Raw genomic sequence first — 24,528 nt, forward strand, 5'->3', positions numbered from 1 at the left:
GATCCCTCATTTAATTGCTTATTATGTTCCAGTTTCACTTTAAACAACACTGGCAAACTGCTTTCAGATTGATAAAAAGAGTATCCTAAATTTTAAAAACCTGTTTATTACCCTCTGTGTTAGACTAAGGTCCTGTTGCATCAAGCACACATACTGAGAGACAGCAAAACATAGATGATGAAAAATCTGAAGAAAGTATGTATGAATTTATTCCACTTTTTTCAGCAAGAGAACAGCATTCTTGAACACTTCAAAGACTTGTATCAGGAACTAAAGATCAAGGCACTTATCAGCATTTTATCTGAAAGTAGATTTATCTGGAAACAGAAGAAAGATTATTCAGCCTTGCCCCCTTGCGAGATGGACAGTAAGTCACTGTGTTTCTTCTCTCCAAAATATCCCCAAGAAACGACCACCAATAACCCCTCCACAATTAAGGCTTTGTTGCAGATGGTCCTGGCCTATACCAGAACAGCTGGCGTAGCATTTCTTACTGCCGTTTGCAAAGAGGGTCCTGCTCAGGCCGAACCCAGAGGAGTCCTAGCCCAGGAGGAGCAAACCCCAGACTGACGGAGATACTGTATGGCAACAACGGAACAGTGCCAATGGCCTAAGCTTCTGCAGACTCCTGCTCCCTTAGGACATGTGCTTGACCACATCAGACAAGGCTACCGAGCAGCAAGCCTGATGCTTGCTTCCCACGCTGGTGTACTTCCCAACCAGAACTACTGCCTCAAAAGACAACCACCCCCTTGCTTTTCCATCCATATTATGCACAAAAGCCTAAGCATGGCACCATTCCCTGAACAGAGGACCACGACACACACGGGCACATCCCTACTTGACTCCTCTCAGCAATCAATCAGCTTATACCAGGAAACATCCGCTGCAATCAAAGGACATCTGCAGGTGGCAAAGGCAATGCCTGTGGTCTTACTCAAGTGGAAGCCCAGTGCTGATGACATCTCTGCAAGCAAGGCTGTTTCTACTCAAAGGAAGAGGGAGCATCTGTGCACCTAACACAGAAGCAGCAGCGGGGGCGAGCGCTGTTTATTTGCCCATGGGGTTTTGTAAGGCCAGGTAGAGCAGCATGGGAAGAACAAGGAGTGATGACAGCACGGGGATGTTCTTCACATCACAGTCATAGATCCTGTCTAGCAACCATCACAACAACTGTTAACCCAGCTACTGTTCTGCTCTGTCTTCCAATTAGAAATAAGGAAAATGAAAAAAGAAAAGCAGCTTTCCAGATGCCTGAAGCAATGCAGCAGTAATTGGTTCCAAATCTTAAATGAAGCAACCTGCCTTTAAAAATAACTGCAAAGAAGTGCATTGCTGTTGCTTAGGAAACAGGCTCTCTTCCCACCTTCACTCGTTTTTTTTCTTTTCTTTAAAACAATAAAATATTAATGAAACAAATTCAGTGAAAAGCACAGCAGGCACAGCTTTAATTATTAATAAACATTGCAGCTGCCATGGAGGGCAATTTCCACAGCGACTGTCCCTGAAGCCCCTATATTTAATTACTCCATCGTGACATTTCTCATCACAAGGACCTGGCGTAACACCGGTCTCCAACTGACTGTAATACACATGTAGTGGTTATTTGGAAGGGGAGAGACACTGAAATTAGTTGTTGGATTGCCTCAGAACATCTATTCCATGGGATGAGAGATTAACGCACCATGTTCAGTGCTATCTGTAAGGCACCCTTAGATCTGCGTTCAGGTTACAGTTCCAGCCTCTGCGACATTCAAGTCACTTCATTCTCCTCAGCTTCACCCACAGATATGCTAACAGTACTGTGTCTCCAGCTTTTCCCTCTGTGCTCCTTTATACAAGCCAATTATTCCGGAACAGCTAACTGATTGCATTCACATCTGACCTAACCTGAATTAGCTTTCAAATACACAGCAGCTTTTATCCAGTTAAACTACAAAACATTTGAGAAGGGCAGCACATCTTGCAACACAGATGCCCTCCTATTCCAACCCAGGGGATCATATACGGTCACCTCTGCAGCGTATGACAGCAGGAAGGCACCCCTGCGATGCAGCAAGTGGCACAGAAGCTTCACAGCACATTAGTTAAAGAGGTCAGCTGCCTGGAGAAGTCAAGGTCTTTTTATTTATGGTGTGTCCAAAGGCAGACACCGATCTCATTGCACCTTGTCAACATCACCCACAATCACACTATCCTGCACATGCACACACAGCCAAGCTCCATCAAAAAGGAAATGTCACCATCCTGAACAAACCTGCGGAAAAATCATCTCAAGCTGCTGAATCTTTTAAAAGACACGAGAGGACCTTCACAGTGGTGCTCAAAATGCCTCTACAGAGAGAAAATACAAGGTATCTGAGGATATCTCCTTAGCTCCACCTACCTTTTCTCTTGTTGTTTCTCTTCTGTTTTAAACCAACCACAAAAATTAGATTTCTGTTTGCTAAGCACTGGATTGAAGCAGTAAAAGTACACTTTACACAGTGAAATAAAGCAGTACCGACAAACTCTTCTGCCTGAAAACCTCTACATCTCCCCAGGAAAGTCTCTCCTTTTGTGGGCAGGAAGGCCTCCAAAAGCTCACTGCCTTCCAGTTAGGCTGCTTATGCTTCTTGCATTCTGGTAATCTGCAAGGCAATCAGCATTGTTTCTTGGCCAGCTCTTGGATTTAAATCAATTTTCTATGGTAGGCTCTTGGCATTCATCTTGTAGGCTTGTGGGAATAGGTGAAAACAAACTGAACTCATTCATCTACCCTGAATACAATATACGCACCCTCCTATTGTTCTGCCAGACAGCATCAGAAATGACAAGAAATTTTAACTGAATACACAAATGGGTATGGTATGCACAAACACTCCCCTTCCCCATTTCCATAGTGCATCAGCATGTATATTCCATCCGTTGAAAACAGAGATTGTGTATTACAACCACACTCAGACACACGTGCATAAAACCCAACCAGCACACAACGGAAACAACATCAAGATTACATGGTAGAGCTAAGGGGTGGGAAAAAATAATCTTGACAGAGAACTACCTTGGGGGAGAAGAGCTGGATGGAGGGTTAGGTAAACCGAGTTTTTGCAAACCCACTTTTCTATATTTTTGAGAAACCAAAAATAGGTAATCCCCCTGGAGTTGCAAACCGCAGAATGCAGAGCTCAGATTGCTGCCTAAAAAGGTAGCACACAAAATGTTTTAGGGGTTATAGTTAGAAGAACTACTGGGTTAGGAAAATGAAGTAATTTGCCTGTTTTAAAGAAAATTACCTGATTTTCCTTTTTCGGAATGTGACACTGTAAAAAGACATAAGAATCAATTAAGATTTAGCTGTTTCTGGAGGAACTGATAACAGCAGAAAGACATCAAGAGGTAGCTTTGTGTACAAAGAGGTAGTTTGTACACACATACACATGCTTTCATTTATATGTATGCACGCACATGGGTAAATAATCACTGTAAGCTTCCTGAGCATAGCACAATGCGATCCTGAGCCTGCCTACTGTCACTATCTATACTTACAATGATAAATATATACAAAAACTAGCTACAGAAAGACACAGATATTCATTATGTATAGATTGGAAGAGCAGCGCTGCACTTGGAATAAATCAACACAACTCAGGTAACTCCCTTGTATGGTTCAGCTGACAGCAGCCACCTAAAAATTCATTAACTCCAGCCAGTTTTGAGGAACAAGCCCTGCAGTATCCACAGCTGAATTTAATTAAGCGCAGATATGTTATTGATTTACAGTCCAAATAATCACGGTCCCCAACAAGCTTTGGAAATGTCACTTTTTTATGACTTCAACAAGGCTGCTTCTTGCAGGGTCAGGTGAACAAGTTCAGTGTTCTCCTTTCTTGCCTTTATGAGTATCTTGACATGACTTAATGGAGTGTGAAATAAGAGAGCTCTAGGGGTGGGGCTGGAAGGGTGGTAAGCAGAGAAAAGACAGCCTGTGGAAGGACTGTTTATGGGGTTTATTTAGCAGTTGAGATTTTCCTTAGACAGGAAGAAATACCGGAGTTAAACACCTTGTTTTCATGGAAACTGTGCACAGGGAATTGAATTCATGAGGCTGAAGAAAATAAGAACAAGTGAAAAGAGGATGATAAAGAAGCAATCAGATGATCACGATCTCTAGCTGCTGTTGCATTACCTAGCTAATCACAGACCTGCCCAGTTTTGAAACCCATTTTATTACGAAGTTATAGCATGCTATGTCACTGAGAAATGCATACTGAGCAGATGAGATACCCAGCTGTACCTGCATACTAGCTAAGGAGCAAATGACTGCAGAGAAGATGCCAAGTTTGCTCCTTTGTTCAAAGGGTCTCCTTTGCATTTGTCCAAATGCACTGCTGTGTGCATTTTACGGAATAGAGGAAAAACTGAGTATCAAGCATGTGTTTTAAGTCTCAATCCCCATCTGACATCCTGTCTTCAAATGCCAAGGATCATAGACTCTCCAGATATAGGAGATATATAATGCAATAAGGGGACTTCATATGCAAATAAGGGACTTCATTTGGCAAATCCAACTACGCTTATGGGACACCAGACAAGGATAATAAGGAGAACTGTCCTGCAGCTGAGCTCTCACTCCTACCTGCCTCACCTGATCTTCAACACATCATTCATCAAATCCAAGCACGTAACAACCACTGCAACCGAGATGGAAGGATTCCCTCACCTATCAGAATAAAAAGCAGTAAAAAAAAAAAGCATTAATTTTGAACTTCTAGCTTCCTCTGACCTCTGTTGCTGTGGTTTAAATATCATAGTATGAATGATATAAAGATGTCTGTAATCACTTCTCAATTTTCAGGGTTGTGTGCACAAACCTCCACAATGAAAGAGTTTATATGTCACTGAGATAGAGGAAGTACCCTTCGTACAAAGGAACAAATTGCTTCATAGAAGACGAGCAAGCAGAAGTATAAAAGTAAAGTCCAATTAAATATTTTCTTTATAATCACAACTTCAAGCTAATGCTTTGGCACTTAAGTACAAGTCATGCTTTACAACAAAGCATCCCTTAATAGCTACACACATTCAAGTTATCCATGCTGATGCGTTTCTCCCATTGCTGATATATTCAGTACTTTCCTTTAGCATATACCCATTTCTCATTTCACCACAAGGCTGTGGACATGTGAAGCTTGCAGCTTCACTACAAGTCTGGTATATTTATTACACGTTCTTATTTACAGCAGCCATGGTTATGTTAGAACATCAGCACTGCTAAGAGACTGGTACCTTAGGGAGTTAAAAGGCACTGTGTTTCTGCTGTAACTGTTACTCTGACTGTCAGCTGAGAAGTCAATACGCCCAATGTTAAATCAACTGGGAGGGCAAACTATTTTCATATATAATTTCATTTTTATTTCAAGCTGCAAAATAAAGACCTTTAAAGTATCTATTACTTTTACTAGTGTTTGTTAAAGTGCTAATGTAGCAAATCACTTTGAATTCATGCAAAGGAAACTACCCAGGTGATAGGTACTAGAAGAACACCAAGTATTTTTATCTTACAACAGCACAAAGAGACGTTATCTGTGATCAGGAATGCACAGGACCTAGTTCTGTGCAGCTGTCTAGGGGGAGACAGACTCTGCCTGGAAAAGTCCATCAGCAAAATCACACTTGATGACTACCAGAAAAAAAAACTTTTCATTTCATTCTTGGAGATTTCATGTGAAAGGAGATTCACTGTTAAAGAAAAGCTGAAAACACGCTATAAAAGAACAATTTAATTTGAAAACTCTGCTTAGAGTTAGCTGGATGGTTTGAATCCGTACCAGGAGAAAGCACCTTTTCGCCCTGGAAGCAAGGTAAAACCAGCAGTTACTGGGAACTGAACATCCAAGCTCTGTGGTTTAATGGTTAAAGTACACCTGGAGTCAAGCTACTTGTGTTTTGCTCTGCCACACAGACAGGACACAGCCATGGCATTTTCCATAAATCCCTGGGGGGAGAAAAAATATCTAAATGGACAATCCTCACTTCTAAAGATAGCTCTGGCTGGGAAACATCAGGGCTGGAAGCTGGTGACTACTGCTCTTTAAAATCTTGACCATTAAGCTTCAAGAATTTCAATAATCTTCAGAAAATGGAAGTGTTTCCATTAAACACTATTAATGGTAAATAAAATTACAGAGGTTCCTCTAAATAATTGAGCATGATCCAATTCAATGGCCCAGGACTAAAGTGTTTAGCAAAGTGCTCTAAAACCCATGAGAGATATTATTTGCCTTCTTAAATTGAAAAAATTGTGCAGTTCAAAAATGGTTTCATTTCACATCAGAGCTAATATTCACTCTCTTCCAGGCTGTGGGGGATTTTTGGGGGGTGGAGGTGGGGTGGCGTTTGGGTTTATTATTATTATTATTATTATTCCTCCATAGCACACAACTCATTACTTTAAAACAGTCATCTTTGGAGCACAATCAAACACCTTTTAAATTTGTGTGAAAAAAATTCTGCCTCTCTCCAATTATGATCACCTCTGGTACTCTCTTTGGGCTAACACATTTATGAAGCAAGGTAGAATCTCTGTAAACTACTTTATAAGCATTATTCATCACTGAAAATGTTCCATTTGTTTTCCAAATAGGAGTACTAAAACAGGGAGGGGCTCATATTTTCTTTACAAGACATGCATTTCCATAGCAGATTAACTAAATTTTTAAAAGTATCAATGCCAAGGGTTAAAAGCCAGAAGAATTTAAATAATAAGCTATCTGGTTGGACAACAGTTATTTACATCTATTTCTATCTAAGTTACATTTCTGTGAGCTAAGGAAAAAAGAAAGAGGAAACTGAATTCTTAATTTCTTGTCCAACCTAGGAGCACTGTGCTATTTAGAGGCCACAAGGGAATCACCTAAAAACTCTAAGGCATAAGGCATCTCTTCCTAATGGGACTGATTTTCAGAGGAACTGAAGGCTGTAACTCCAGCTGAAATTGATGGGAACAGCTTGTTGTGTGGACACTCGGGACACTCCAGAAATGAGTTCCAGAATAGCTCCAAATAAATATCCTGTTCCTTTCATCTGTTACCATTTTGTTGCCATACTTCATATAGGAGGCAGAGAAAGGGCTTCTATCAGGAACTTAATTCTCACCTTAAAACCAAAGAAAGATCAGTTTCCCACACTGCCACCTTCCATGATTTTACAGCAAGTCTGTAAGTATTTGATATTCTTCTGAAAGCTTCACCATCTTGAAGCATGCCACTGGATAAGAATCTCCAGATAAGAAACGTATTTAAGAAATACATTTCTATTCCTCAGTTGATTTTATTTTCCTGTCACAAACTTTAATCCCGTCTTGTAAGTTAGGGCCACAAAGGAAAAGATTTCTGACTCATGATTTTTCATTGCTTGGGGCTGGCAATTGTGACATTTGGTGACTCTGATAATTGCCTGGATTTCAGGTCCTGAACGAGAAAAAACAGAACACAAGCTCCAGCATCATCCAGTCATTGGTTCCTAATTAGATCTTCTCTTTCAAACACAATTAACTTTGTGCAAAATGGGATAACAACTCATCCTAAGACCAGTGAAGAAAACAGTCCCACAACTAACCACATTTTTGTGGTTAACCCTTAAGTATGTTTAGCAACTTAGATTCCTAACCAGCACTACCAGGCAATCCTGCAACCCAGACACACTAACCATCCCTGAAAAACCCCAGATACCTACTCTTGAGGAGTCACCAGCCATATTCATGTTCAAAGGTTTCCTGGTTTTCCACTGCCAGCTTTGACAGAGACTTCCAGGATTTCAGCTGAAGCTATCTGATTGTATTCCTGCACACATTTACAGACCCTGAAACTTAAGATCTAAACTAATTCCAGACCAAGCATGTAGCAGAAAATCCAGCCACACAACTACTTTCCTGTTGTCGACCACCTCCAAAATTAATTGAGCATTCACCTGCTTTAGGAAGCTGTGATGACACCTAATTAAAGCTGGGAGGTAAGTGTTAAATTGTTTCATAGAAAGTCTAATCTTAGTGTTTTACAGATTAACTTCAATCACGTCATAGACTGAATTGGTTCTAAAATGTTAACAGGACCCAAGAACAATTCTGCTTCTCAGAATCTGCCAGTCCTGCTGTGAACACATACTCACTGATACAGAGCTATTCCAAATAACATTTCCCTCTTATTTGCTGAGAAGAAATCATCTTACACTGACAATTATCCAAGCCTAGGTGCCCCAGGGCTAGGTGAAAGGAAACTGTAATGGACGGGTATGGGGCCCCCACATCAGATCTCCTCTTGAGCACAGAAATAAAGCCTAAAGCACAGACGCTTCAAAAGCACTTGTGTGCGATAGCTTTCCTCCACTTTCCTCCCAAGACCAGTAAATGCTGCTGCAGTCCTGATGTATGGAGACACTTTAGGAGCTTGAAAGCAAGAGTACACAGCAGGAGATACACCCCAAGACAGAGTTCAAAGATACTTACTGCACCGGGTCAGCAACTCTGAATGAGATTTTAAAACCCATTTTAAAAGTCTCTGAAATAACAGTGACAGGAATTCCAGTCTCACATCCTCAAAACCACCACACAGGCTAATATCAGTGGCATCAAGTCCACGGAGTACATGAGGGATGGGTAAAACTGGCAGATTGCATGCAATACGCACATAGGTTAAAACAGACAAAACAGTGTGTTCCTATTGCTCTACCTGAAGAGCAATATAAATATCAGCTAAGGAGTATTTCACAGAAGCAGCCATTTTCAGCCTGGAGTCCACCTCTGGCTTTAACACAACCTGTCCAAAGCCAAAGATCACGTTCTAGTCTCATTGCACTGAAGCAAATGCAGGGAAACTGAAGGAGCTACTTCACAACTTAGAGGAGCATATAAGAGAAACCGTACTGAGAAGTAGTATGATACTACTCACTGGGCACATCACGTGTAAAGACCTGGAAGTCACCCACAGAAGAAAGGATGCATGCTGCAGAGTTGGCCAGGTGCACACACAGCACCATGCAGCTGTCACACGGGTCTCCTCATACATCCACCTCCTCACTCACCCTCGCTCTGCTACCATGTCCAGCAACCACCAAAGGTTTCACAAGCAGGGGCTTCCAGAAAACGCTGGACTAGCAGCTGGGCAAGTCAGCACTCAGTTCATGTTCAGGCAAGTGTCTGCCCACTTTGGGATGGTACAAGTCACTGAAAGGCCTTAGGCCACCTCTCCAATGTATTATTCACACAGAGAAAGAGCACCGCTTCAAGGTCTGCTTACCAACGTCAATTCATTATATCATAAGCTCCTCCCAGTGCAGTGATCACATCCTTCTTTTGTTTAAAAGGGCTGCATGCATGACTAAATGCAGTCACAGATCATGTATAAACACCTTCATTTAATATTCAGATCCAGCTCTGCAGTCAAACCATATAACCTTTCTCAACATATTACGGCACAGATCAAGACATGGTGTTTGGGTTCGTTGTTTTTTTTTCCCAGATGTAATATTTAAGCACAGCAGTACCCAGAAAACACAGTAATTTTCATCACTTAATAAGAAAAGCAATATGCATAATGGAAATGGAAACAACAAAACCTGTGGTTAATGCAGCTCAATCAAGGGGACTTGCTTGTTTCCTAGGCTGAACAAGCCATGCTCTCTCATCTCCTCTCACAGGAGAGACTCTGTTCCTCTTCTCTGCACATCCAGTCTAGAATGGACCAGCACATGGAAACGCAGGTTCTGCAGCAAGTATACTCAACAAATCCATCAAGATAGGACAGTAACTTAACATTCAGAAATAGCAAATTTACTGCTTGGTTTTACAAGGGGGTAAACGTTTCTGGTCTGAAAGTCTGGTCTAGATAAAATGCAGCTTTAGAACAGATCTGGAAAGCAAAGATAATTAAATGACACTGAGGTAAGGAAAAATATATATTTGCAAATGCCTCTGAAGGAATGTGGCCAAGACTGGGGGTAAATCAAATTATATTAGTAACTGGAAATGGAAAGAAACAGTACACATGAAGTATCCAAAGTATACCAAAAGAGATCTCTAAAGTATCAAGGAAACAAAAAAAATAGGAGTTTTGTCATTTTCTTTGATAGAAAAGTGTCTATGTCTTATAGAATTTGAGTTCAGCTTCTTTGCTTTCTAGTTTACAAGTGGTTTGGTCACGCTTGCATCAACATCTCAGTATCAACAGGAACGTGTGATGCAATACAGACAGGCACTTGGATCTACAGGTCTTCCCTTTGACAGCAAAAAAATTCAGTGGTATGGTAAACCCAGACACAGCTGCCTGAAACAGCAAATCCAAACCTACAGCCTACTCCCAGCTGACTTGAGTTCAAGTTCAGACACTCCAGCAGATGCACACTGCAGCTGGCAGGCAGCCAGTTAACAAGACCAGGCATTCTGAGAGCTTAGAAACAGGCGGTGCAGATGTGAGGCTCCAGAACAAATAAAAGTCTCTCACTGCAGTGCACCAAACAGGGCTTCCTTGGTGCAACACCTTCTCTATCATTACTTGGGCAAAAGAGAAGAAATTTGCCTGCCACAAGAAAATAAATAAATAAATAAATAAAAATTTTACAAGTACTGCCCATAACGCTCTAAGGAGGAATGCCCCCACAGGGATGAAAGGCCTTCTTTTGAAGCCATCCAGCAGTATCACACTGATCATTTTTAGACATGGACCAAGCACAGCTACAAGGAATGCAACTGCTGCAGCTATCATCCTTCCTCCAGGGGAAATCAACACCAGCCACTGATGTGGGAGGAAAGGCACAGCCAGTGGCAATGCCCCTGTGATAAACCCATCGCTTCCCACCACAGTTCCTGTACTGATCCAGATGGATCCCTGGGGAGGTCTAGCAGCGCAATTCCCAGGGACAGTGACAGACACCCACAACTCTCTCCTCTCTGTTCACATCCCAAGGATGTGCAACGCCAACCTGCTATCCTCAAAGAAGGTTTACAAGAAGCCTCAAGCACAACTTTAAATACCGTTCTAAAGCTCAAAATCAGAGCTGGCCTTTTAATTTCAACCACAAAGTGATTCTGTACATTTTAATTAATTAGTTTAATTACTGGTAGCAGATTTATTATACAGGCCAAAAAAAGCTTTTTGTGCAGTTCATCCCTTCTCTAATTTGAATAAAATATTCATTGAAAGGCCAAGTTTTGCATGTTTGACAGTGCCCAAGTTACCATTTTTACCACCAACCTTCCCCCAAAATGCAGTATCTGCATTCACTTTGGCAAGCAGGCACACTAGATTTACACCTAAACAATATGTGTTTTGATTCTGGCACATCCCAGCTCTCAATAATCCACCTGAAATCTATGCCAATTATTTTCAGCATGAGAATAACTGGCAGTTATTACAGCTCTGCTCACAGAATAAACAAGCAAAACATGAAGTGCATTAAACAAATGTCCCCATGACCCATTCTGTTGCAATGAACAGAATCCAGCCACCTGTTCCACCATGGATGCAATAACTTGGATGAATGGCAGAGAAGGAAGATCAGTCTGCAGAATCTTTTCCCAAAGTTTCTCTTTTCCAATGTGGACCCCTAAAACTGGCCTGTGCCCTGCTGAAGGCACCAGTTCTGGCTGCCCCGATTCCTTGGTGCTACCCTGCTGAGCAGATAGGACAACAGAGCTCATCACACTCACATTAAATGCATCCACTGGAAATGAGACAGCTCTTTGAAAAACATTAAAATGCTGGTTTCAAAGATATTGAAAGTATCTGAAGGGCTTGTTTTTTGTGGGTTTTTTTGAACAGGATAAACAGTGTTATGAAGCACAGTTTGAATTGACTTTGTACATCTGGAGTAAAGATACCTTAATCTGGTACATTTCCAGCTTCTGTGAAACCTTCTGTACAATTATTTTGGTTTTTTAGATGAAAAGGGGAAAAGAGAAGAAATATTTAAAAGTAAGTTAATGAAAGATCTTGACTGGACGCATAACAGAGACCAGTTGGAGAAAACCAGTCCTTGTGAGATTCATGACACAAGCTACAAACCCTCAAAGACATAAAGAACAACATTTGGGTAACCTTTTCTTGAATCTGTTCATAAGGCATGTTCCATTATGTTTGCTGTATGAAGCTGATTTAAACAGGTTTTCAATTCTTTGCTTATTACTATCAGATCAAATGATGGGCAACCATGCAGAAGGCGGCTTAGCAAAACTGCAGGTGCTTTTTGGACTACCACAGTAAGTATAATGCACTGAACTGAAAAACCCTACTTGCTGATTACTGGCAAACACACAATAGGAACTGCAGAGACAGTTTTTTCCCCTTTCCCTCAGAAGTGTAAAAGCTGGAAAGGGCCAGTATTGCTGGCAAGGACATGACTAGTCATGAAAACTTCAGGCAAGGTGGTGAAAGGAAGAATGCAGGAGAGTGACAGTGCTCTCCCGTGCCTGCAGAGATGGCACTCAGCTGAAGAAGCAAAGAACTTACGTCACACGATGTCAGCTACCGTTACTAAGGAAACAGCACCAGATAACCCAGGCTGAAAACATCCACATCCAGTTTCTAACAGAAATGCCTGTCCACTAAAGATGCTACAAATATCCACAGAGCTTGCGTCATTTCATTATACTCTGACTGACAACACAATACCAGTGAAATTCATTCAACAGCAACCTGGTAGCCCAAAGGAATTTGGAATTTTTGTCCCAGCACTGCACACAGTCCAAACTGAACCAGTACGGCTCTGAATCACAGAGCTTGGTCTTTTAACCAGATAGGATGACAACGTAGCTGGAATGTAACTAGGTTACAGACTGTGTTGAGAACAAATGCAAAAGCGTCTGCAATGCTTCCCACAAGGATGAAAATGTCCACACTGTTTTCCTTTTCTTAGATCACAGAGGTGAAGACTACAGATTGTAACCACAATGTCTTGGCTTACAACAAATCTCTCCCACTGGATGAGCAAACTGACCTGCACAGAGGCATTATTCCTCCACGGACCAGGAAGGGTGGCACAGAGCTGTCCCAGCTCTGGAGAATGGCATTTCCTTCAGGAGCTTGCAAAGGTGAACTCACTGCTTCATACTCGGTGCTCAGCATGTTAGACAGGTAGTGTGAAGACTGTCTCTCCTATCTTAAGACAAGTTTTCTGTAGCCTCAGGGAAAGGAGCCCTCCTACCCACTGGATGCCAACTATCTCCACAGAGTCAAATCCAATATAAGCTCCTTTAGATTTGCAAATGAACCTTACACAACGTGTCCTGCTCTTCTGTCCAACTGCACCCTGTGGACTGAATCCAGGACCATGGAGACACATCTTAAGGGCTAGCTAAACTGTGAGAAAACCCATTCAGGCTCAATGCCCCGCAGTAATATGACATGAACAACCTTCTCCTGCTTAACAGATGATGGACCTAAGCTCAGAAATGCTGCATGGGGCTGAAGAGTGACCACTAAACCTGCCATCTCAGTCTTGGAGTTTCTTATGCTTACAAACCCCATGTACTGTAACAGAGAGGCATCAAAAAAAGGTGTAGGAAAAGTGGCCCACACTATTTAATTGGCATCTTTAGCCATTTAGGACCTAGGAGAGCTAGGAAAATTTCAGTTACTGATGCAGACAGGCCCTGAAAATCAGCTACCATGTATTTAAGAGACTCTTACTAAACTCAGCCTTGCAGGAGAGTAAAATGATTCACAAGAAATCTATATTTATAACAAAGATTCACTGAAAATGACTCATGTACTGAGCCAATCTAATTTTAAATAGGAGGGAAAAACCTCTTGAAGAGGCACATGAAACTGGAGTGGGGGAGGGAAGAGAACTGCACACACAGGAGAGTCCCAGCCAGGAGCCGTTAGCCAAATCTACTGGAAACTGTTTCTGCATTCAATTAGCTGAAGTGATGGCAGAACATTCAGCTTCACCTACTTCTCATTTAGAGTTAATTAAGTCCTACATTCAAAGCAGCTGCAGGTTGGAATACTTCCTTAGGACAGGTAGGATTGCTGGGCAATAATAAGGCAGCTCATGGAGAGTTACCAGTTCTTCAGACTCTACAGAATTCAGAACACAAACCCAACTGGAATCACAGTGAGAGGAAGGGAGAAGTATTAAAAAGATTGTACAGTATTCCTAATTTTGGCCAAGCAGATTCTAACAGAAATAGCTGCCGCCCCACTACCCCTTACATCAACACTGCAGCACGTCTTAGAGAATAGTTTCAAAGACAGAGAACAGACACACAACACTAGGAGCTCTCTAGAACAAACAGGCAGCCTGCAGCAACAGCATTGGCTCAGGGTTCCTTCACCTGCTTCTGTCTCGGGACCATTTTCCTCCTCCATATAGTACAAATGTACAGTAGACAAAAGGGGAATATTTAACATAACCACAACCTGAATGGAGGAAACTGCTACAGCCTATATGAATAGCAATAAAACATTAGCCAGAAAACGTGGACAAATCTTGCATTCCTGCACTGACTATGTAGGAATGAATAAATTCTGCTAAGCTGTAAATAAAAGATAACTTGGAAACAGCAAGCAGGCTAGTGAAAGATTAGCCTTGCATACATAATAATCACGCACAGCAGAGCAAGGTGGAATTTCAATGCTGCAACAGTAAAAGACTACTATGCTTTGGCTTTCAGTAATGTGTCAATACTTCTTTGTCTGAACAGTCCACTTATCTCCACAGCCAAATCTAACTTCCACTTGTCTTAACCTCTCCACTGTCATCCGCACACAACTGGGTATGCTTGGCTGCAAATGCTTCGCTCTGTAAACCCAGAAGTGTTTAGATGATGGCTGTTCTCCAATCACTTTCAGCATCGCTCCCAGTTAAGTCTTCAAATTGAAGCACGAAGAGAAAGCAGCCAAGAATTCACAAGCCAACATACATATTTACAAATGCACATAGCTTTAATTCTCAGCAGTACCTTGCTGTGATATTTCTCTACACACCAAAGCCTGATGAATAGCGTTAAATTTTTATTTGCCCTGGTATATTATGGGCTAGATTTCAGAACTGTTGAACCAGCATTCAATAGTTCCTTCTCAGGCACTGAATGAAGTGGCTAAGTCTCCAAAGGAGTACTTTGTGTGAAGTTTCAGGAGCTGACCTCTACTGAGAAACCCAGCATTGGACCATCCTTTACCCACCGACCTACACAGGGTACGCTCCACTCCATCGTCACAACACACACACGCAGCAGCCTAAGTCTGCAGGAACCAGGTGAACCACCACCAAATTTTAGAATTTATTTGAATCTTGATTGGTTCACAGAGTTCTGAAACAGCAGCTGCCCTTAGTATACATGGTATTATCTCCAAAGACATTTTATTTTCTTGCTAATTCTTACAGTCATGAGGAAAAGTCACCAATATAATATCTCACTGATTATATTTAAAAATATACAACAATGTCCACAACATCAAAGTCTAAACCTCAGTCTCTCAAATGCACCATTTATGTAATACAGCATTCAATGCACAGCGGAGAGCAAAGAAGCACTGTGAAGATCTGAGACGCACCAATTAGCTGGTGGCATGATGCCAGAAAAATGACTGAGATTTCCATTGCTTCTCCTTCATTAAAAATGGCAATAGCTCTTTCCATGACTTTTTGGACTGGATACTATACACCTATACTCAAAATGAGACACCTTATTCTTCAAATAGATTGAGACAATTTACAGAACAAAGTACTTTCAGCTGGAAGAACGCAGCTGCCAGATTTTAACTCCATCTTTTGGCAGTTATCTCCAAATATACATTATTTAACCAACTAGTGCTTCCTAGTAAATTACCTCATCATTTTGGCTTGGTACTTATTTTGGATAATGCCATTTTAATAAGTTACTTTCTTATTTGTAATGTACACACAGATGTAGCAAATGAAAAGTGACACGGGCTTGAACTCCATGATTTCTTAGATCTAAACCCCTGCATTTACCTCTGACAGCAGGGAATATACATTTCTATAGGAAAAGTAAGATTATGTAGCATTAACTCTTTTGTGTGTTATTTACCACATAAGGCAATGATGTGACTGCTGTCTTCATGTACAAATTTCCGGGTAACAGCTTCTTCCATGATCTGCTTTACCTGAAATAAATAGAAAGAAGTGATTGTAAGATCTCAGCACAAACCAGCACAGTGCTTGGGAGTTTCAGCTCCAACCTTTACTTGCCCCTTCCCCATCACCAAAAGACTAACAACTCACGCACAGGTTACATTTTGCAGGGAAGGAAGGATACAAGCATTTAAGAAGAAAAAGGAAGGACAAACCTGAGCAGCTTTTCATGGGATAAAGGAACCTCTGGTAGAAAAAGGACAGGTCTGTTTGGGTGCTCTGAAATAATTCAGCTTTTATAGGGGCATACCTCAGAGTGCCCTCCAGAGAACTTCAGCGGAAGTTCCAAAGGGCTGTGCAAAATCCACAATAACATGATTCATCCATGGCCTTCCTGCGTACAGTTACTTCTGCTTATGAAGCAGGATTACATATTGCCATGTCTTCTTTCCACTTGTGGCATTCACCTCTTTTTCAAGCACAATGAATCCCTGAGCTACACAGGCATACATTCCAAGAGAGGTTTACAGCAACGTTTCCCCTGTTTGGGGACTCTACATGACACAGTAATTACAAATTACGCCCTCAAAGCTCTGCTGCACCAGACATTATACAAAAATAATATAGTACCTATAGAGAAGACAGTGACTTCAGTTTTTGCTTCTAGACACAATTTAACAATTACAGCAAATAAACTCACATTTATCACACTTCTTACTGATTTAAGACAAAGTTCCTCTCCAGTTTCAAGGCAGATATGTCAAGCTCCCAAGGGAATTAATTGTAGATTACTGACTTTCAAAAATTAAAGAAAACAGACAAATCTTACAATTAGGCTCTTGAAGAAAGGCTGCAGTTACCCTCCACTTACCTGCTAGCTTATTCCTCCCGCAATGGCTTCCTCAACCAGATGAAACCCATTTGCCTCAACCAACCCATTTATCAAACACTCGTTCCTTCCTGGCCATGGAGCACTTGCTTTTCCAGATACAAATCCACAATCATTTTTGCTTCTCTCATTTGTGAGCTATAATTACAGAGTCAGGACACTCTGCCTAAATAAATGCCACATCACTTTCAATATATGAAAGTAAGCGCTACTGTGGCAGAAGATTTAGCAAGATACTCTTTTCTTCCAACATTTTTTTTTCTTTTTAACTTGAAAACGATTTTTACAGCAGTCCTGGAATCCAACAAATAGTTAATTATCTGGCAGGTTATCACTGCGTAGCTACTCTTTACCAACAAGCTCAGCAGCACGGCCTGTACACCAACTTGGTCTGAGCTGAGTGCCAGCGCAAGCTGCACAGCAATGGTCCCCACTAGCCTGCCACAGGGGCTAGGTCTGCAAACCTGGGAGACGACACACGCTTCCCAGCAGGGCTGGCAACTGTGCACTCAGCTCTCCTTAGGCTAAGTCTGGTACCTGAGATAACAATTTTAAAACTAGCTGGGTTACCAATTCGTTGCAGCACTGACGGGTCCAAAGGTTTTAAGCCGCCTCACTCAGCACTGGAACCAGGAAAAGCTGCAGGTGCACTGCTTGATCAACAGCTGTACTTGTACTGCTGTAATGATGAGGTGGCAGCTGCCTATGAAGGTGCCTTCTCCCATTTAGAGGGCTTCTTCCTCCAGTAAGATCATATGCAAGGGCAATTCTGGATGCTGTAATCAAGCATGCCTCCCCCCAGTAATCATCTTGAGGCCTCCATGCCCACTCGTATACCCCCACCCTGGCTGGCAGCTCCAGCACCGGCACTTGCTGCCTCTTAACACACGGTGTTCTCCTCACCTCAAATTCCGCACCAAGTTGGTCCTACAGAATTTGGTCATCTTATCAAACAGGAGTCCTCTAGGTTGCAAAGAAAACACTGGGGGGGGGGGGGGGGGTAGGGGATGGGGAAGCAAACACATAAGAGGCTTTGAAAGCAGAACATTTTGTATCAGAGGACTTCAAAGCAAGTCTTTTGCACTTTATAAAACCTTGCTCACTGCTCATATGCTGAAGCTTGACAATATCAACAAGGCAGTTTTATTCCTTCATGTGGAATTTCTGACATGGTGTTAGAACTTTGAACCTTACAGTAAAGCAGTGAGAGGTGGAGGAGTAAGAGGATACCAAGAAAGAAGCAGAGGTGTGAGAAGGTCTCATGGGTGGGAAATCACACAGGAAAACTATGATTATTCTGTTTACCCAGCAATCCCCTTCTCACATTTTTATTTGTGTCATTGTTGATTTATAAGCTTGATGTATGTTTGTCTTGGCAGGAACCCAATAAAATTTGTTCCAAACCTCACCTAGAGGTTTGCAATCTTCTAGATAACAGCACCTAGGCAGACCACAGCTCAGCAAAGGAAAGGAGACAAGACAGCTGCACAGCTCTGCCTTGTTTAAATTCCAGCTCATACCCTGACCTGCATTTTCACACGTGGGAGGCAGCTTGTTCCGGCAAAGCAGCACAGAGACAGTGCCATCCACTGCCTCCAAGCCAACTCATCTCCATGCCTCAGCCGACCCATCTGTGAAAGGACAGTGACCCAACCCATGCCAGCTGTTCTGATTTCACTGGATCAAAACTATATTTAATCTACCAAATGAAAGGCCTGATTTACTAAAGGTAAAAAGTACCCCGAGTGCCGCTAGCACTAAGGTGGACAGAAGAGGAAGCGCAGGAGAGCTGCACCAGGGTAAGTCATGCACATACAACCAAAGATCACAGGCATGAATTCAGGCACCATTCAGACTGCAGACTGAGATATCAGTCTCAGCTCCCCAGAGAACAGCAACCAGAATTAAATTCCTGACAACAGGGAGGAAGAAGAGTCGTTTACTAGGAGCCAGACCTCTGGAGCTCAGAGGCCAATTCCCTGCTATCATACATTTCCCAGGTATAACCCATCATTAGTCTTTATTAGCTCAGTATGTTATTTAGATCCTAGTCTGTAGCTCCGGAACAAAAAATGTGAAGTGTATAAAAAACAATTAGAAAGAAAAAGATCAGACGTAATAATCAACCCTGCTTTTACACATAGCACCATATGGTCAGCTTATCAGCAGACTTTGAAGCCAGGACCTTGAGCTAAGCAGCACAGACCAGGCAAGGAATCTCTGTCCACTCCCAACTGCCACCGAATACAGAGCAGCCTTTGCACATTTTTCTAGAGAGTTAGAGAATGTTATTAGAAAATATTTCAGGGCATAGACAGTAGACATGAAGATTCAAAAGCTGGAATGCAGTGTTCTTCAATCCCACGTCATTCCTCACTGCCACGTAATTCAGTGATGCTCCAGGCAAGGAGCTAAATCAAATGTTTCTGATCAAATGGAACACAAGCTTTTTCCTTTTTTTCTTCCCTTGCAATTTTGTGCAGCTCCCTTTGTAGGGAATTATGCTGTTATGTCTCTGTATTCTGGGGAGGCTTTTGTCAATCAAGCTTTCTGAGCATAAGCCTACACAGACACCCACTTGCAGATATCAGTGGACCTGCCCAAACTGCAAATGAATGTCATTAAACCAACCATCAACATCCCACCCCCCCTTGTTCACCCATCGACCTGCAGGTAAAGAAATCTATTCAGCCTACTGAACTGTTTGTGCAAGGGATGGATGGAGGGCTGCAGCTTTCAGCTGGAGCCAGTGCTGCTAACAGAGAGGGGCCTGGAGAGAAACCTGCTCGGGTAGGAAGGAGGAGGCAGAGGTTTGGCTGAGGTGTGACACAGGCTCCCTCCATCGCCTTGGAAACATCCCTCCTGTTCTCTGTGCCTCCTAAGATCGATACAGGACCTATTCATCATCAAAGGTAACAGGCTCCATCTGCACCACATTTACCAACCACTGGAGAGCAAGCATAGGAAAGCTCTACCTATCTGAGTAAAGATCTTGGTATCTGAGGAGTGAAGAATGTCCTGGTGGTAGCATTTTCCAGGTAAAGCAAAGCAAGCTCCTCGCACACAAGCTGACAAGCTTTTGCACAATGTTACAATGGATCACTGCTCTGACCTTCTCCTACATCCTACAATGGCCAAAACTTTCAGAAGCAGTCAAACACCAAACATATTAAATAATCCGTGTATTATGACATGAGATTCACCGAAGAAAAATACAAGAGAAACTACTTTGATTTTTAAGTTGTTATAATGAAGCTTTAAAAATGGAAATAGATCCAAATTTTGCAACAAACTGTATAAGAGATCAAGAAAATGAAGACTACTAAAGACATGATATGCACTGACTATACACCAATTTATTCACAAGCACAGGGCTGGAAGAGACCCTCAGGTATTGCCTTTTGCCTTTTCCATCCCTCTGTACAGTTCCCGGTCTGTTCCAATGGGCACGGTTAGGACTTGCCTTACTGCAATTCTGCTAAACTGTCACAATGATGGGTTTCTGACCAGGGCCAACCCAGCACATCTCAATATATCTGCAACCTTCAGGGTTAGGAATGACCTTTCCAACCAGCACCACTCTTTCAGAATACAGGTTGCAGCACTTTCCCCAACCATATATCACGATGGGATGCTGGGACATGATGAGAAGCACCACAGGGACAATGCAGCATCAGACATGAAGAACAGTGGTCACAAAATGCTGGAATAACCAGGACCACCGTTAATACCCACAGCATTTTTTTTCCCCTCAAAGGAGAAAACCGTATGTCCAGCATCCATGCATTCTTTGTGTTGCATAGTTTCTGTTAATCTCATTTACTGATCGCTCCTGCTGCACTGCCTCTTTGTTACTCTTCATGAAAAACTGGGTGGTGTAAATACAAGCTGCTAAATAAATACTATATTTCTACTCAGAAGTGGCTGCATTTTACTTGTAGGATGAGTAATTGTATTTCTGAAGTCCTCTGATTTTTTTTTCAGGGTGAAACTGCTAAGGCTATTGTTAGCCTGTTTGTTTCACAGCTAGAAAGAGTGCCCTGTTTGAAGACAGAAATGGCAAACCCCCCTCTATTTCAGTAGATAGAAGAAAATGGCCAGAGAAAAGCCTGTTTTATAAGTCTGCTTGTCACAACAGATTTTCCTGCAGAGAGAGATAAATATTTGAAATGTGAACTTACAAGCAGCCTCAGCACGAATCCAGGTAGAGCTAAATTTTCAAAACACATTACCTGTCCTCCTTTCTGTTACAGTCAACAAAAATCCTTTACCAGTGGGAATTGAAAGCCCATCTGAGAAAAAGCAAACATTAAATTTTCCCAAAGGAAAAATGCAAAAGTTTTTGTTGAGAGGGAGAGACAAAATAAAAAAAAAAACACTCACTTTGCATCAGGTGACTTCAGAGACAACCACTTTATATTTTGCAAAGACAACTGAATTTTAATAGGCTTGGTATAAACAACATACAAAAAGAATATGCTTACTCTGAACTCCATTAGATATTGAGGTTACATGAAAATAATTTGATGGCAAGAAAAGGCTGAGTTCAAAGGACAAGGAAAGAAGAGAATGATCACTTTGAGAATGCACACAGACCAGTCAAGTTTTCAGAACAAGACAACCAACACACAACACGCACACAGGTAAAAGCAGCTGTGTGAAAAGTCACAAAGAATAAAAAATGAGGTTGAAAATTCTATTAGAAAAAGTTAATTACCATCATTAAGGGCAGCATAATCTGCTGGTTGGTATACTAGTGGTTTGTATTCAATTCCTGGCTCCACTAATGGATTATGCAAAAGAAAAACAGCATCTCAATCTCAGTGTCTCTGACTGCCTCCTGATGCCATTTGTTGTAACATGAGCAGAACATACACAGTCCCCTTCCACATGTCTGTGCAGTGCACAGGCAACAGGTGCTACCTTAACGTGCAAACAGTCACCAAAAAGCTCTCAAGACTATTTTAGGATGGAAAGCTCTGGGCAGCCCCAAAAAAGCCAAGCCAATTTAAACCCTCTAGAACAGCATTTTTGAGGATTTGGAGAAGAAAAATACCAAACCAAATACAAAACAAAAATGCAGATGACATAGAAGGTACAAGTAACACTTTCAAGCATTATTCAAGTAATTTAAAAGCTAGAGTCCTATTAAAAACATTTTAGAGACTTTTAAAAACAAATTAGCCTCAGATTTTTTAATGATATACCAATTGCTCCCCTTGGCTCGAGCTGGCTTGAATCATGAAAACCCATTACACTTTCAATTTTGTACATTAGCACAAGATTGCAATATTCTGAGTTGAAAAACATTTCGCAAATTTATTTATATATTTAAACATTAACCTGGAAGAGCAAGTGCACACACTTCTAAATCAAACCTTACAAACCTCTTTGCTCAAAGGTCCTAGTTTAAGCTAAAATTTCTAAATGAAGTGGTAGGTTCACGGCTGCATTAAGCTGCAGCATTTAGTGTGTGAGCAAGCAACAGGTAACACCTGCTCGGTGCTCTGCAGCCAGCTGCTGGCTGGGTCATTCTAGGACATAGCCCTACAATTTTACGTATAGATTGTTCTTTATATGTCTATCCCTACTCTACCGCTTCCAGTCAACTACGCTGACTGAAACGTCTATCATTTTGTGGTGTCAACACTAACAAGTATTAGGACACCAGATTCAGGCTCAGGAACCTTGGCCGTAGCAAGTTTTTTCATTTGAGCTTTAATGAATCCTCCTCTCTGGCTACTTGTAATTTCCCCAGCTATGAACCGGGGGAGGGGAAGGAGCAGAAGGATAGTTAGCCTTTTAAAAATACTTTTTATTGCTGTGATGGATAAGCATTACACCTTCACTTAGCTCCTGTGCAAGAACAGGCAGTTACACATGGCTGTTACATGGTCAGCGCCACAAAAATGCAAACTATGGTGCTTGGCCGTACAGGGGAGAAGTGGCTGCTCACTAAGCTGACAGCTCCACCCAGAACATGTTCACAAAGGTGCTCTTAGACCAAGGCATGCTTACACCATCACACACCTCCTCCCACAGCACCTTGGCAGGGACCCCAGTCCACACACACTTGGAGTGGTCTCAACAGAGGCCTTGCTCTGCAGTCAGGGCCACTCCACCCAAACGCAAAGACAGTAGGAGCCAAGCACATCCTACCAGGTGAGAAGCATCATTCTTTAAAAAGACTGAAGCACTACCAGTCCAAACACAAGCATGATCAAATGCCATCATCCCCATTTGGGCATGGACAAGGCTGTTCAGTAGTTTATCCATGACTGGATCTCAGGGTGCCCTGGCACAGAAACATCACACAACCATTTCTAAGAACAACCATGCCAACTGACCCAGCCCTCCTTCCCACTTTCTCAGCACACTTCCCAAAGGCCAGGTGTTAACACCATGGGAGCAGACACTTCTGCCAGGACTCTCCGTTTGGGAGCCAGCTCAGCTCACTCAAAGGTATCTTAGGACTAGCTTTCCTACCACCCATTTTCCCCTTTCTCCTCTAAAACTCCCAGCTAAGCAAAAGTTACTAAGAAAGGTGTAATAAGGGACATAAAACCCCAGGGAAAAGGAGTCTGGACAGTCTTGTTACAGACTCTTGCCTCAGCAGGCAGAACCATTGAATCGTTTAGGTTGGAAAAGACCTTTGAGCCCACCGAGCCCAGCCGTTGCCCCAGCACTGCCGAGCCCATCACCAACCCATGTCCCCAAGCGCCGCATCCGCGTGTTTTCCAAACGCCTCCCGCATGGTGACCCCAGCAGCTCCCCGGGCAGCCCGTCCCAGTGCTCGACCACCCTGGCGGTGGAGACATTTTTCCAGACACCCAGGCTGAGCCTCCCCTGGCGCAGCCCGAGGCCATCCCCCCCTCTCCTGAGGCACAGGACAACGCAGCTGCCTGGGGCTGCAGGGCACAAGCCCAGGGGCGCATCCCTTCTCCCAGCCTCACTCAGAATCCCCAGCAAAACCAGCGACACGGTTCTGGGGCAGCCCTGCACCGCCAGCCCCAACTGCCCGGCTGAAGCACAGCCTTTATTTATTTATTTCAGTCACGGGGAGGTCGCATACCCCCCCGCAACAGCACGGAGAGGGCTGAACAGTCGTAGCCGAACAAACCCTCCGCTCCCCAACGGGAAACCAGGATTTAATTCACCTTGATAAAGCTTTATCCTACTTGCTCCAGGAGAACTCTTTTAACTACCATCCCTACTGCAAGAGAGATTAAACACGTAAACCACGCGGAAGGGTCGCCCCCCAGCAGGCGCGCTGCGTCCCCTGAGGGGACCTCCGGGCGCGCCTCGCAGCCGCGGCCGGGCCCCCCGGGAAGCCGCTCGCCCTCCTCCCCCCTCACCTCCTTCTTCACGTTCCACAGCAGCTTCTCCTTCACGGCGTCCGCCGAGCAGCTCATGGCGGAGCGGGGAGCAGGGCCGCCCGCCGCGCCCCACGCTCAGAGCCGCCCGCCCACACCGCTGCGGGAGCGCCCGCGGGGCGAAGACTCCGCGCTGCCCGGCCGAGCGCGGCCAGGCTGCAGCGAACCGCACAGCTCCTCCGCCATGTTCCG

At 42.9% G+C, this 24,528-nt stretch overlaps 1 protein-coding gene across 6 annotated transcripts in view; it reads right to left on the reverse strand.

The window, feature by feature from the left end:
• Nucleotides 1–24,528, reverse strand: part of SGSM2 (small G protein signaling modulator 2) — a 62,973-nt gene extending 38,445 nt beyond the window's left edge. For all 6 annotated transcript variants that reach the window (XM_037411422.1, XM_037411389.1, XM_037411413.1 and 3 more), the window contains exons 1-2: nucleotides 24,319–24,528; nucleotides 16,031–16,106 (exon numbers count right to left, since the gene is read on the reverse strand). In XM_037411422.1, coding sequence (XP_037267319.1) covers nucleotides 16,031–16,106; nucleotides 24,319–24,375 — 133 coding nt within the window. In that variant the 5' untranslated portion in view covers nucleotides 24,376–24,528. The remainder of the gene's footprint in view (nucleotides 1–16,030; nucleotides 16,107–24,318) is intronic.

The sequence above is a fragment of the Falco rusticolus genome, chromosome 1 (genome assembly GCF_015220075.1).
Source record: "Falco rusticolus isolate bFalRus1 chromosome 1, bFalRus1.pri, whole genome shotgun sequence".
Taxonomy (NCBI): domain Eukaryota; kingdom Metazoa; phylum Chordata; class Aves; order Falconiformes; family Falconidae; genus Falco; species Falco rusticolus.